Source organism: Thalia democratica, chromosome 1, assembly GCF_965202585.1.
Source record: "Thalia democratica chromosome 1, ktThaDemo2.hap1.1, whole genome shotgun sequence".
In the NCBI taxonomy this organism is placed as follows: domain Eukaryota; kingdom Metazoa; phylum Chordata; class Thaliacea; order Salpida; family Salpidae; genus Thalia; species Thalia democratica.
The window spans coordinates 42,470,576-42,486,095 of record NC_139165.1 but is presented as its reverse complement, the minus strand read 5'-3'; the positions used below and the strand labels follow the sequence as shown (position 1 = coordinate 42,486,095).

At 32.2% G+C, this 15,520-nt stretch overlaps 1 protein-coding gene across 1 annotated transcript; it reads left to right on the top strand.

Moving 5' to 3' along the window:
- Positions 1-2,046: 2,046 nt before the first annotated feature.
- On the top strand, positions 2,047-12,474 carry LOC145836139 (uncharacterized). Its single transcript, XM_082943954.1, has 10 exons — positions 2,047-2,069; positions 2,913-3,014; positions 4,980-5,239; positions 6,243-6,400; positions 6,675-6,857; positions 7,945-8,136; positions 8,250-8,370; positions 9,198-9,336; positions 9,865-10,966; positions 12,028-12,474. The coding sequence occupies exons 1-10, from the start codon at positions 2,047-2,049 to the stop codon at positions 12,073-12,075; spliced, it is 2,328 nt and encodes a 775-aa protein (XP_082800080.1). The 3' UTR covers positions 12,076-12,474.
- The last annotated feature ends 3,046 nt before the right edge of the window (positions 12,475-15,520 follow it).

Below are 15,520 nucleotides of genomic sequence, written 5' to 3'. Positions count from 1 at the left end.
TTACTTTAAAGAATTAGTGAACTAAAAAAGTATCTTTATTATCTAATGAAGTTAAATATAATGCATATAAATAGTACATCACAGTTTTTTATCAAATTAAGATTAATGAAAATTTCATTGTAGACAAATAGCTAAGTCCATTAGGCTATTTCAGATAACATCTTTTTTTTTATATATAAACATGTTTCCAAATAACCTTGAGATAGTTTTTATCAGATTACAGAACGCTCGTGAAAGCAAATGTACATTTTTATCCCGATTCGCAATGAGGATTAAGTAAAAAGCTTGTAGCTTGTTAATCGGAGATCTAATCATTATCAAGTTATAAAAATAAACATTCCTCGCTTCTCCGCTTCAGACGTGTAGGAAGCTTTATTTGACTGGAGCGCTGCACGTCTAAGCGATGAGCTTTATTTTATACCTCGATAATCCGACAAGACAACCTTAATTTTGTAAAAGGCTGATGTCAGTATTTTCGAATATGACAACTTCACAGACACAATGTTGTACACGATGCAAACTCAATAATGACGTCACACACACGATGTTCTACACAAAATTCAATCGAACGTCATATGTACGATTTTGTACACAATTCAATTGTGACGTAACAGATCATTTGCATGGTCGTTAACAATTTTCAGTTTGAAGGCCTGGAGCGATGCGGCGGTTGTAAACAACTTTCGAGCGATCAGAATAAAAACCGCTGAGACAAAGGATGAAGTTGTTGATTTAAGTGATTATCATCGACGAATGGTAAAAGTAATCTTTTCTGGTTTGAGCAAAAGTTTTGATCTAGGTGTTGAAGTACACAAAATGTTTAGTAAAGATGAACTTAAAGTTGTCACTAAAACTTTGATAATGTTGTCCTCTGTTATAAATTATTTTCTTTGATTTTCAGACTGAATATTAACGTGTTATATTATATTGTTTTAATAACTTTATAGAAATTTTAAATAAATGTCAAAAATGTATTTAAACTTTATTCGAAGGACTGAAAGAAATTGACTTTTGATGTTATTCTTGTAGTAACTGAAAACTATACGAGTTAAATAAGATAAATAATATCCGTAAATTAAAGTTTGAGTTTAGTTTAGTTATACAAATATACACAAAAAAAAACTAGGGCGTATTTTTGAAGTGTAAAAAAAATACCAAAAACATTAGCTTTGATATGAAATATTCTTTGTGTGGGTCAAATTAATTCTTATTTATAGGTCAATACAGATAAAAACATTTGCTGGAAGCTTTTTTTAGCGAAATAAAAGTATTCTAGCACGTACTACACCATCTTATATTGTTATCTTTCGACTTTCAATGTTCTCAACGTGTAACTTTAGTAATAAATCGTGAATGAGTTTTTTTTTGACATTTTGTTACTTATTGAAGACAAACCTTAATTGAAAATATTCCAACTTTTTCTTCGTTTATTTGCTGGTAAAAATCATACTTATTGTACTCTTCTAAAAGTACGTACTGTATTACCACTACATTTTAATTTAGTTATTAATGATTTATTCAAACAAAAGAGCAATTCTAATTCGAATGACAATTAGAAAAAAACTTGTTATTGCTTTTATTCATGTTGTGTAAACACAAGGAAAAATAATACCTTTTAGAAAACTTCATACGAATAAAAACCATTTAGCTTTAGTTTTATTAGACGGATTTGTCATTAGGCATTGTATAACTTTTAAAGTCAATTAATGCTCTAAAGATAAGTATAAAGCTTCCTTACATTTAAAAAAAAAACGTTTATTTAATAAACTACTTAAAAGATAGTTAAACATCAAATAGTAAATATGCTACAAATTAAAAAGGCTTAAAACGAAAAAAATAATAATACGACAATATAAGACTTTTTGTGCGCGAGAGAAATAAAACTATATTTTGAAGAAGTAAAACAAAGCGAGAGACTTCAAAGGTAGCTTAAGCAAGGCCAACAGATTCACTTTAGTCTTAACTCGGTCATAGTTTTTCATTCAGTCAAAAGTTTTTGAACAAAACTTCAGAAGAAAGTTTTACAAACTCTCACTTGGTAAAGAAATGGCACCAAGTGGAAAGATTGTGTAAGTTACAATTTTAAAAAAATAAATTTTGTAACAATTATTTTTAGAAAGAAAGCCTTTTTTTTGTTCAAGGGATTTTTTTTGAAGTCAGTTTAGTATTAACTACGCAATAAGTATTAAAAACTAAAAAGTAAGGCTAAAAATATAATTTTTTTTTTTCGTTTTGTAAAGTTAAAATTACAAGCTTAGCTAAACATAGCGCCCTAATAACGGTGTATAGATGCGCGACTTTTTGCAAAAACAACCTCTGCATAGTAAACCGATACCCATTGAAATTATTAACGGTGTTCCGGCTTGTTTAAGGGTCTTATTACTGAGATGTTTGCTTCGATACAAGCAGCTTTGCTTGAGTTTTCTCAGTAAATAAGCCGCAGCAGTCGAGTATAGTTCGAGTTTTTTTATGTGAAGTTGTAAACAGTTTTTAAGTTTTTTTTATGAAGCCTGTGTGATTGATTTAAGACAATGGCATTGCACAATATAAAGGACTAAGATTGCGCTATTGTTTTATTGAAATCTTCACTCATTGTTTTTTTACTTAATTTAATAACTCACTGTGAACTTTTAGTGTTTTGTTTAAATTTGTTTTGTGTTCAAATTAATAAAAAAACAATACAACTTAGTATTAATATAGTTTGACTGTGTTAAGTTATTTCTAAGCTATTTTATGTTTTAACTCAACGTTTTAAATACAACCTTCGTTATTAAGTTATAGCAAAAGCACACTTTTACAATTTACGCTTAAAGTCACGATAACAATAATTCCACATCGATTTTTATATCGATAAATATTCTTTTAATTCAACTTTTCAACTTACATTAACTATAAACTTATACGTTTAACAGCAATTACGTGATGCAAAATACAATAAACCTGCAAAGGAAAAACACAAACAGCTTGAAGCAAAACAACGAATGCGTGCTATTTGCCGGATCTATAATGAATGGGTTAGTTGGAGTTTTTTATTATTTTCAAGTTAACATTACTTTTTTTTAAGCTTAACCGAAAACAATTTGTTTAAAGTTGTAAGAGTAAAGTCGGATACGTGATTAAAGCTGATTTTGGTGACACTTCTGTCATTTAAAAAATAAATAAAAGTCTTTAAACAATGACTTACTAAGTTCAGAGTTAAGTACTTTGAGATATTTTTTTAATCAATTCATGTTTATTTTAAAGTACAGGACAACTTTAACAACTTTAATCAATAGAACTTTTTTAAATTAGTTAAGTATTGTACTATTTACACTAAGCTTGATCTACAAAAGTATATGTACCGTTTGATTTCAATTTAGAAGTATCATAATTGTTGCTTGAAAACATTTTAGTTACAAAAACGTTTTGTTTTAAAAATAATTTAAAAAATGCTATTTAACTTCAGCTTTTTATCTTAATCTCGTTTAAAAGTACTATTTATAAGTTTACCAGTCAGTTAAAACAAGTTATATTCAAAAAAAGTTCAAAAAAGTCAGACTTTTCATCATTAAAACTCAATTTTTCATTTAAACTTTCGTTGGCTGCTCATTAGGCCAGAAAATTTTCGCGTTATCTAATTCAGTCGCGACACAATAAGAACTAGAGCAAAAGTTCAATTCAAGACAAATGCAAATCAGTTCCGATCGAAAGAACTGTGCAAAAAGAAATAAAAAATCCTTCGAACGAGCATTTCAAGAAAAACTTGCTGCTGGCTTTACGTGACAGGCCTCAAATAGGTCGTCTCAATCAAACTCAAGGCCATGCAGGTCGACTTCAAAGCTGCTCGTTAGCAAAGTGTTCAATTACCATGCCCCAACTGAACTAATTTTATTCAAATTAGTTTTATTTTTATTGTGTAAATGTAATTCTATTCAAAGTTTGTTTGGCAAAACATTTTTAGCAGAAACAAACTATGATAAGTTTAACAATTTCTGTTTTTTAAACAAAAAGTTTTTGTCTAAAATCATGTGAAAAATATCCAAAGTTTTGAAAAGTATGCACAAAACTTGTTTTAAACCGAAGGGAAACTTGCCTGCAATTTAAATTTCAAAAGTGTGTAGCAAATCTAAAAATAGCAATGTAAACACGAGCATTAAACGGATAAATCGCTGGTATAGAAAAGTCGACCGCGCCCGATACAATAAACTGCTCACAAAACTATGTCATCCTCCGCCAATGACCGCTTTTTATTTACGAAAATCAGCCAATCAGAAGCCTCGCCGTCGATCGCCTCAGGCTCCGTCTCAATGACCTGAATATTTTTATTCTCAACTGCATGCTTACGATTTCGAACCGGCGAGTTTTATTCAAGTAATTTTTTTTGTAACTGTCAACTTATGGTGACCGAATACTTGGGATTGCGCGTCAGAGATTAATCAAAATCTGCTTTGCGGAATGCTCTGGAATGTTTACAATATTATTCTTTTTTTGATATGATTGTCGGAATTACAAAGCTTTTCTTGTTTTAAATTTTGAGAAACTGCCTATAGTCAAATTGTAATGCTTTACCGCACTTGTTTGAAATTTCTTTAATCTTGTTGATAAACCTCAAATCATTAAGTTAAATTAAACAAAAAGGATTAAACACTTTTGTTCGAAATTTTTGACATTGTTGAATTAAAATAAAAAAAATTTAAATTACTTTTTGGTTAGTAACCGTGAGAAACTCACTAAGACGTTTTTAAAATTTATGAAAGTATATTTAAACTAGTTTAGACTTATAGAAGAACTGATTGATTTATGGGAAAAACATATCTATTCTTATAAATCAAATAACAGCTTTATTCATTCGATATGTTGTTCATAAACTTTGCGATGATATATTGAGATCATTTCATACTAATTGAACTATTGAACAAAAATATCTCTTTTTTTTTACAAAGACTAATTTTTACTTACTCCTGTAATATTTTACTCATTACAAAAAAAACTACCTACAGCAGATGGAAACCGGGGGCGAGGGGCGGCAACCAGCAGAACCAGTCGGGAGGCAACCAGCAGAGAGGGGGAATAACCGGGAGCGAGGGTCCGGAGCCGAGGGTGCTGAGCAAGAAGAGGCGGGACCTGATAAACAGCGAGATCCGGGAGCTGCAGAACTTGCTGCCGCTGAAGAAGAGCAGCAGGGAGCGGCTGAGCTACCTGGGCATCCTGGCGCTGACCAACACCTACATCAGGAAGGCGACGTTCTTCAACAACATACGTGGGTTTTTGTTTTGATTGAAACTCTTTATTTTTTTTTTTACATGATGTGAGTTTCTCAAAAACAAACAAAAGCGAGTTGAAATGTTGTTGGGCGTTTGTTTTTTCTTAGTTGAAGTTTTATGAAGTTTAAATTAGATAGAGATAAAGTTTAACTCTTCATACGTTTTATATCAGAAAAAAGTGAAATTGTTAAGAAAACAGTGACTCACTTTATTCTGAAGAAAATTTATTCTTATGTTTAAACAATGAAAAAAGGTGTAAATCTCTCGGAAAAAGTAGTATCAAACAAAAACTTTTATTTCATTTTCAGACTTTATAAAGTAATACTGAGCTAAATCAGTGACCTTTACAAAGTAAACAAGGTAGGAAAAAATCAAAAAAAAAAATTTGTGCTGTCTATTTGAAGACATTTTTAATTGATTGCATTAGTTTCACGCACTTTGCTCGAAACCGTGACAAATAAAAGATGCGCACTTTGACATCAATTAAAAATCCAATCAACAAAACAATGCAGTTTTTGTCTCGCCTCTTCGAGTTTTCGGGCAAGGACTTCACAGTTGGCTTTGTCATAAACGTGACGTCTAGCCCGCTTTGATCTATAGTAAAACTTGAAAACGTTGCGCCAAACTGCAATTCATGATGGTTGTTTTAATTCAGTCTAAACTACTTTAAAGTAGTCAATTACCTTGGAGTTTGAAGTTGCAAAAATCGGCCCACGCGGTGTGGGCGCAGACTGGTATTAGAATAATGCGGCTTGAGCAACTTGTTTCTAAGAAAAATATTTTTACATAAAAGCGTATATATATATATATATATATATAAGGCAGTAATTGATTTTAGGAGATAATTTTTAACAGCTATGAAAAAACGCATTACAGTCAAGTTTTTGGAACATAAACTTTGTAATTTTAATGTTTTAAAGTTACTATTTTGCCAGCTTTATTCAAAAACTATTTTTTGAATACTTTTAAATACTTTTTTAAACACTTTATTCTTTTTAGTAAATGGAGGCCAGGTTTTCGGTAGCAACCATATTAACGACACGTGGTTGCTAGGGGAGTTTGCCGGGTCGTTGCCAGGGTTCATGATGTCTTTCAACAAGGACGGAAAAATATTGTACACCAGCGACAACATACTCGACTATCTCGGAAACACTGTGGTTAGTTTGTTGTAAAACCTGGTTTGTTTATATTTTTTATTTTAGGAGTTTTACAACTGTTGAAACTGAGTAGTTTTAAAATATCATCATAAACTATCCTATCAAGAAGAAAAAAAGTGCCGATAATAAAAAGACGATAATATCAAAAAAATTTAAACTGTTTTTTTTGTAAGTCTAAGCCAAGTAAAACTTTTAGTTCTGTCACAACTTCCTCCAGAAGCAAACTTTTAGTTCAGAACCTCCAAATTCTAAAGAAAAACAATGTTTTAATTAGGTTGAACTGGCCAGTCAGGGAGACTCTGTGTTCGACTTTGTAGACAAGGACGACCACGAACAAATCCGAGCTCAGTTGGAGTACCCGGAACACCGTAGTCATGACGACTGCAGGGTTTCTTTCTTCTGCAGGATGACCACTTCGAGATATATGAAAACACAAATGAGATCTTGGAAGAACAAGGTAAGAGTTGAATATTTTTTTTTCTAAATTGGAATAAAGGATTATAGTTTTTTACATTTTTAGAAAAAAAAAGGTATTACATTTAATAGATAGCAGTTTTTCAGTTTATATTATAATTTTAATCTCTAAACCTACTTAGAATAAATATAAAAACTCTGAAGCTTCCTTTTTGATCTAAGTAAAAAAAATATTATAAGAAACTGTTCAACTATTTTTCTAATAAGTTATCAGAAATTGCAATGATAAATTTTAAAAATTAGGTAGTGAACAAATTCTATATTACTTGACAATTGATAAAAAAAAATTAAAGTACTCTTAGATATACTCTTACTCTTAAATACAAAACGATTTACTAATGATTTTATTTTATCGCAAAACTATAGTTTCACAGTAGTAACAATACCAGCAATCATTGGTTACAATAAACTTGTAAAATTACTGTCTAGGCTGCTAAAGATAGTGATTTTATCAATTTATTGTAAGTGATGACCACTGGTGTTGTTACCACTGTGAAACTGTAGTTTTGCAATAAAATGAAATCATCCTTAAGTCGTTTATCTGAAGCTTTTCAATTTTTAAATTGAGCAAAGTGTTATTAGCTTAATTGAAATGATTTTAAAACAATGTTAATAATACGAATTAAAATATAAAATCAATTCAAGTCCATATCTTATACGTATATAAATGCAATCTTTTAAACTAGCCTAAGCAAAACGTGAAGTAAATTTTGGTTTAGTTTTGGTAAGTTTGCTTGAGACCAGTTCAAAAAAAGTTTTCAGTCGATCATATTAAAAATAGTTTCAGTTAAGATTTAAAGCGCGATGTAGCATCGCTATTAGCAGGCATTTTCTCTCATATTATATTCAACGGAAGTCTCAAACTCTAAGCTGAACAGCGCATAATTTGCGCAACTCAAAAGAGTTTTGAGTAAAAATTTTAACAAAAGTTGAAGCACGTTAAAAAAACAGTACATCTTAAGAAATTGAATGTGTTTCGTAATAAATCTTTCCTAAAACTTATTTTGTACTGTTAATGCTTAACCTCGCTAGTTTTAGTTTTTTGCTAGTTTTGAAAAAAAAACATTTAGATAGTACACGTGACCGGAAAGTTCCACCGATGTCAGGTTCCCATGACGACCCAGGAGTGGGGCAGTGACGTCATATTTTTCGTCATGTGCAGTCCGGTGGAGTCCAGACCCGTTTCAGACGTGAGGCATCACCCGAATACCAGGGCTTGCGAGTTCAAAGCTATTCACTCGTGTGATATGAAATTTGTCGAGGTCGGTATACCTAAAACAAAACAATTGTTATTACTTACTTCGTTTATTTAAACCAGCGTTTTGTTTTTATTTATATTTTTAGTTAAAAATACTTTAGTTATTTCCATATACAGGTACCAAACAGTGTAGAAATATTGCTGGGCTACAAACCAGAAGAGTTGGAAGGAACCAGCTGGTACGAGCTCATCCACCCGCAAGACACGAACCAGGCGAAACAGCAGCATCTTAAATACGGTCGGTTTGCTAAAACAAACTGTTTTATAGTAAATTAAAAGTGGGAAAGTAACTTTACTCTTGTTGCTCGCAATTTGAATTTGAACTCAAAGCTTGTCAAAAAAGTCAACGTTCGATCAAAAAGCTGCAAAAAAATTCTCTCATTCCCAACTGCCGCTTTAAAGTCGTTTGTAAAGCTGAGCCGCACTAAGCTGAGCAGCTTAACACAAAACAAGGAAAAGTAATACGACACCCTTCACACTCGGTGGTGTGTATTGAATTGCCTCTCAGCTACCCACCTTCCTGTGTTGTGCATGCGAGTGCGTGGAACAATGGCGAGGAAAAAATTGAAACGTCGCTCCAGTGTGTGTGAATGGCAGCAATCATATAATAATTAATATACAGTAATTACTGCGTGGTAGTCACGTTTGCCGTCTGACTTGATTTTTGGTTTTAAATGAAAATGTGTGCACTTTTCGCTGTCATCACTTGATGTGCGTGGGAAGGTTAAAATGGAATTTTTTTGCGTCTAAATTTGAATATGCTAGTGTTAACTAAGTGCATGCAAGTATGTTTTTGTACAAAGTCGCCGTCAGCTTGTTTTGTTCGAACAAAACGTAGCAACGATTTTTAGTCCGGAAGTAACCGTTTAAAGCTGTTAGAGTTTTTATATATTGCCGTATATTGATTTATGATGCTTAAAAATTGTGAAGATTTTACATTTGGGTTATGTTATAAAGCTTACAAACTTTAAGCTTACAAGTTATGCTTATTTAAAATGAATTTTTTAAAATTCCAAGTATACGTTTCTCAAAATAATGTTTTTTATAAGTTACTTTTTTTTACAGTAAAAGAAGATGGTTCAACTTTTGCTTGTGTATTGAGGCTTATCAAAAAGACTGGAGAAAATGTTTGGGTAGACATAACTGCTGAAAAGAACCAAGAAAATATGAACAGTAACCTCATATGCAATTACATTGTCATAAGGTTCGATATTTACTATTGATACTCATTTTAATAAAGTTATAAGTTTAATTAAAGGCTTCGTACTAATAAAAAAAAATTAATATAAAAATAAAAACTATTAATAACACTTAGAAACAAAAACTATAAATTACTGGTCACTTTACCTGGTATAATTTATGTTACACAAGCTCTATGCAAAGTTTTGGCTTTTAATAACTTTTAAACTTCGTAACAATATACTAATATATATGCAACGTAAAAAAATAAGAAAGTAAAATGAAATACATGGATGTGGGATCCTAAAATAGCTACCTTAAACACTTTGTTTAAACTACAGTTCACTTACATAACGTATAAAGAAAAACAAGTTTAATAACAAAAACTTAGCCTACTTAAACGATTCCATGCTAAACTTTTAAGCTAAAACTTACTTGAAAAAGTTTGATTGTAAAAAAAAACTTGTGCGTTTTACCTAAAAGCTTTACAACTATTTAAGTTTACAAAATTTTGATTGTAAGAAAATAGTAATTTTACTAAAACTTCCAACAGCGAGGAAGAAGTGCCCTACTTCCGCCTGTACCACAACTTCCTGCCCTTTCCCGACCACTACAGCGAGCAGGACCGCAGACTCCTTGCCTACCAGTCGACCCTCCTCACCCAAGCGTTGAATTCCCACCACCACGACGGGAACTCCCCCAACAGCTACCAGCACTACGCGTACGCGGCGCAGCAGCAGGCCCGCCACTTGGGGTCGGGAGCGGACGGCAAGTCGCGGCTGAGGCAGCAGCTGATGCAGAAAAGGAAATTGAGCGGGGCCGTTTCTCAGGCAGGGGAAACCCCTTCAAAAATGCAGCTGGTGAGGAGGAGCAGCGAGGACGTCATCGGTCACAATCTGGCTGCCCAGTACCAACACAGACCCCTGCACCACTCCAACTCCTACCCCATCGACCCGCAGGTAGGCCATTTCCACCCAGGCTACCCGCACTTCCACCACTACGCGGCGCACCACCACGTGCCGGTTGCAGGGGGCGCAGCCGAGTCGTTCATGGCTCAGTTACACCCCCATCACCACCACGACCACCAGAGCTACTTATTAGACGGCGGCTACACCACGCTGGCTCCGGTGGCGCCCGACACCCTCCACGGCTTCATGACGTCACACCAGCACCACATGACGTCGCAGATGCACACCAACCAGAACAACAACCACCCGTACTACCGGCCGCCGTTGACAGCAGCAGCCGACTCGGGCGACTACTACCACCCGGTTGAGGGCAGGTCTCCGAGGCAGCTGGTGCAGTCGAACCAGGGCGGCAACAGCCCGCCGTCCCCGAAGAGGCGACGTAGCGGAGTCCAAAGCACAAGCCCGTCGACCGCAGGGTTCCGGTTTGCAGGGAACTCCCCCAAACCGGCGCACCAGCAGCGCAGGTCGAACGAAAAGCAGGGCGGCTACCAGCTCCAGTACTCCATAGCAACACCCCAGGTCGGGTCGCTGGGGGCTTATCACACCGCGGCCGCCGCTGCTTATTACGCGCAGGCGGCAGCCAACGTGGCGGCTGGGAGCCAATCGGGAGCCGAGGATTCTTACCACCTGGCCAACCAGGGATCGACGGACTGGTTTAGGAAGTTGAACAACAATATGGGCATGATGGTATGTATCGTTCGTGTACAGATTAATAATGACTATAAAAAAATATTATTTTCAAAAACTATTAGTTTTAAATTGTTATTATCACTAGAATTTATTTTGTAAGAAAAAAAAATTGTTTGTACATTAAATAAAAACTGTCTTGTATTCTAGTCTCAAAAATTAGTTATAAATCAAGCATGGATTGGTAGAAGAATATATAGGTTACTATACTTAAACTAGAAATTACTATATCACTTAATTCTAATTCGTCTACAAGTTTAAAATTTTAGTTGTACAAACAGCATTACAATTTTTGTTAATATTATTCTTAAAAGTCGTCTTTAAATAAATAAATAAAATTAGATATTTTTTAACCCAATAATATTAGATAACACTGAACAAGCGATTTATGACTAAGTAGTTTACAAAAATATCAATATCTGAATAAGACAAGCACTTAGCGGAGGTTTTTTTCCCTAATATCATAACAAAATAATCTTTTTTAAGTCGATTGGTTTGTCTCCGTACACCCTTTTATGTCGGTGATTGATAAATTAGACTAAGTCGGCGGACAGATTGTCAATTTGTGTGTGTGTGTGTTTACCAATTTCTTATGTTAACATACAAACGCTGTAATCTTGTTTTGATCAGTCGTCTTAAGCTAATTCCACCCCTGAAATACACCGTTTGTTTGTCGCAAAACATTTTTTAATTACTTTTGAATTGTCCGCAGGGTTGCGGTCTTGTTTCCCATTAAGTGAGAGCTTGTACCTCGGTCGTATTATTACACCGAATTTATCGGTTATTTCAGGCATTAAAACTTTTAACGTAGCCTATTTTTTGCAAATAGTTGCAGAAACAATACTAAGTCAAACTTTTTTCTTTTGACTATGAGTTTGAGTTAATTTAGAATGTTTTATGATAAAATTCGAAAAACATGTTTCAAACCGACGTTTTAAATTTAATCTAGGTGTTTGTACTTTTTTTAGTTCTTTTTTTTATTGATTTAAACAATTTTCATGATAGCTATTTCATGGAAAAGAAAATGAACATTTTTAACAAAATGAAACTAACTTTCACAGGAAATGCTTTTGGACAAGGACACCACCCCGCCGCCCAGGATAGCGTAACCCGTGGCAACGTGCAGCAGTGTGTCCCCAGAACCGTAACAAGTTATAGTTACGAAATACAATGTTCTCCTATGTTAGGGGGTTCACCTAACTAACACGCTTTGCCACTAACCTGTGCTTGTTTGCTATTTTCAAAAGTATATGTCTTTAAATATTTTCTGCTTGATTTTTTTGCTGCGTTTACTCATGCTTTAACTTTTGCACACTTTCTAGCTTTAACAAACTAACCGCATGAAACTAGCCCGCTTTGCATACCGTAGCTGGTGAAGTGTCTGAGTAGCTGAAAAGTATTTTCCTTTATAAAGACACGTTTTTTTAGAATTTTTATTATACTAACACGTTTTTCACATCAGATGTTATTTGTTGTGAAGTAGCTTAGCATATATAGTTGTAAGTTATTTAGAGACATTTGTTTTAAATCTGTTGCTTGCGTATCGTTTTTGATACCAACTAAAGTTTTTTTTTTGTAAACAAAATTTATGTGTTAATACGGCGAAAAACATTGTAGCACTAAAAAAAAAGTTGTAAGACTATGCGTTAGTCTGCTTTGAGAAGCTAAAAAAACTCAAGCTCGAATTTTCAAAGACACAACATAAACCCGTGCGTCAGTGTTTTTGCGACAGAAAGCAAAAAAAAAAAGTTAATCTAAAAGCTCGAACACAGTCATCGTGTCTGCATGCCCTCGGGCTGCACGTAGGCCGTTCTGACCTGGTTTCAGCCATGTTCGCTGTAGTTTATGCCAGGCCTCTTTAAACCGACTTACGGCTTACTTTGTGTAAACAGCTTCGAACTCTCAGCTTGTAGCTGTCGTTCCGACCAGTACTTTTCCGCTGCTCCTCTTGTTGCTTTTGATTTATCAAAACAAAGGCTACAAGTCGACGCGCCGGTTGGCTGTGAAGTTGTAGTTAAATTGGAACACATTAACCGGTCTTATGTTTTATTTTGTTATTGCTTGAAATTTTTATGATGATATTGAGATTTTAACTTTAATTTAAAAACACTTTTAAAAATGGTATAAAGAATTTCTGTTTAATGTTACGTCAAAAGGAACTAGATTAGCAGTTGCAATCAGCTAAGTAAAGCAAAATCGAATTTAATTTCAATTAAATATATACAAAATTTCAACATTTTCAACTGTATTACCTTAGTATGCTTCATAATTTTTTTATTATTCTAACACAACAATGCTCTAACAAACTAGAACTAAAAGTCAAACATGCACGTGTTATTACTAATATGTTTTATTTTCCGTGCAAACTTTTTGGTGCCTTTTCACTTTTTTGTGTCTTTCCTGTTTGAATTAAGTTGTTAGAAATTTAAATATGCACAAAATTTTGAGTCGTGACTTAAAAGTCACTTATTCTCTAGTTAAAGATAAACAGGGCTTTTTATCCATTCCTTAAATTGATTTTACATGGTAGTTTTGTTTGAAATTTTGCAAAAGTTTGCAGTCAAAGTTGAAGCTAACCAAAAGTATTTAAAGGCTTTGATTAATTGAAAAAAATGCTAGCCTTAAAACTGCCTGATTAAGGAAATGAAGGATTTTAGATTTTTTATTTTATGTATTTAGCTAAGAAAATTATATTCGCTCATTATGTTATGTTTATTTTGTACATACTTATCTTAAACTTTTATTTTACTTACTTGTTTACCAAAGCTTTATAAACAATCTTACTTGAAAACTTGTTGTTTTTTGTTAAATTTTTAACTAAGTAATGTAGAAAATATTTTAAAGATAATATCTTAAAGATGAGTAATACTTAACTTAAGTTTTAATAACTTTTGTATTTAACCGAAAGCCAGTATTATGATATTACGACGTTACTTTGACTCATTTTACATATAGTTCTTAAGAATTTGTTCTTAAGATATTTTTTAAATTAGACTTTTTTTTTATAAATTACTTAACAACTTAAAAAAAATAAAAAATCTATTTACTTCATATATGAATAATATAAAAACTTCAATTGTGAAATGTTCTTAATGATATTTTCCCCTATTTAGTTGTAAAAGTAACTTAAAAATCCATCAAAAAAATACAAATTTTTTGTATGTTTTTGTTTTTGATAAACAAAAACTTATTAAAGAGACACTAACCTTTTATATACAAATAACTAAAGTTTAAAACAAACTTATTGAAGAAGTTTTATATACTAATAGAAAAGCTTAATCACTATAGTTTACTTAAAAGTGCTTTTGATAAAATTAGTCTTATAGTACATACTAAGCTATGAGATCTATACAAACGAGACTTATATACAGTATAAATAAGTTTGTATTCTCGTAACTGAGCATTCTTAAGATTTTATATTATGTATTTTTTATTTTCACAAAGTTTTTACACTAAGACTGTTGAAAAACCTTAAATTTTGCTAGAATGACGCTCTTTAATCAAAATCATAAACAAGTATGTTTCGTAAAAATCTGCTAGAAAATAAAACACTAATAACTTTAGTGTAAAGTGGTCAGGTAATATCTACTCAATAAGAATATTTCAAACAGTTTATTTATTTTCAAAAACTAAACTAGACTTTATCGAAATAATAAAATAAGTCAACATAATAGTAATCATAAATTTATAGTAGTTGCTTAAAAAAAAAAGTGTAATCTAAAAATAAACTGAAGAAACTAGTATGGCATTCACATAATTAGTAAATAAAAAATAGCAAAGAAGAATAGTGTTTTGTAGCATATGATGTGTTTACATAGCAATAAATAAAAATAAAAATTTAGTTCTTTTATTAAAGTTTAAACAAACATTGTTTAGTAAGTTATTTTTAATATTTGTTAATAAAAATGTACAACCTTAGCAGTTAAAAAGAAAACAGTTATATTTTAGTAAAGACAATATTCTTTTAGTTTACATTTGTTTGTTTATACAAATGTCTAAGTAAACAATTACTTATACATGTTATGTCCTATTTCAAATTACAAATTTTATTATGTAAGCGCTACATTAAAACTATGTATGCAAAAGTTGTGATATACAAATTTAAAGTTATACAGGATTAGCAAATAAAGATAAAATCATTTTACCTAAAAAAAATATTTAAAAATATTAGGAGTGACAAAAACTAATGGCAGTATTCAAAAAATATGTATATAACTAAAAAAACAACAGATTATATACTTTTTTTATCATTATAAATTTCAAACTTATTGTGAGTTATCCATAAACTTAACAAAAATTAAATTGTAGTTCAAATAAGAATCAGTGATTTTTTTTTTGATCTTTTTTTCATTTTTGCACAACACGATAACGTTATTTAACCTGGTACTTTCGGTTATCGAGTTGTACATCACTTGGATACTTTTTAACGTCCAGGACAATTAATTAAAAACAAACATACTTAGTCTAAGTTTTGGTATTAAATCATTAAAAGTTAAATTTTAAACTATTAAGCTGAAAAAATGAAATTTTCATAAAATATTAGAAACTGTTCTA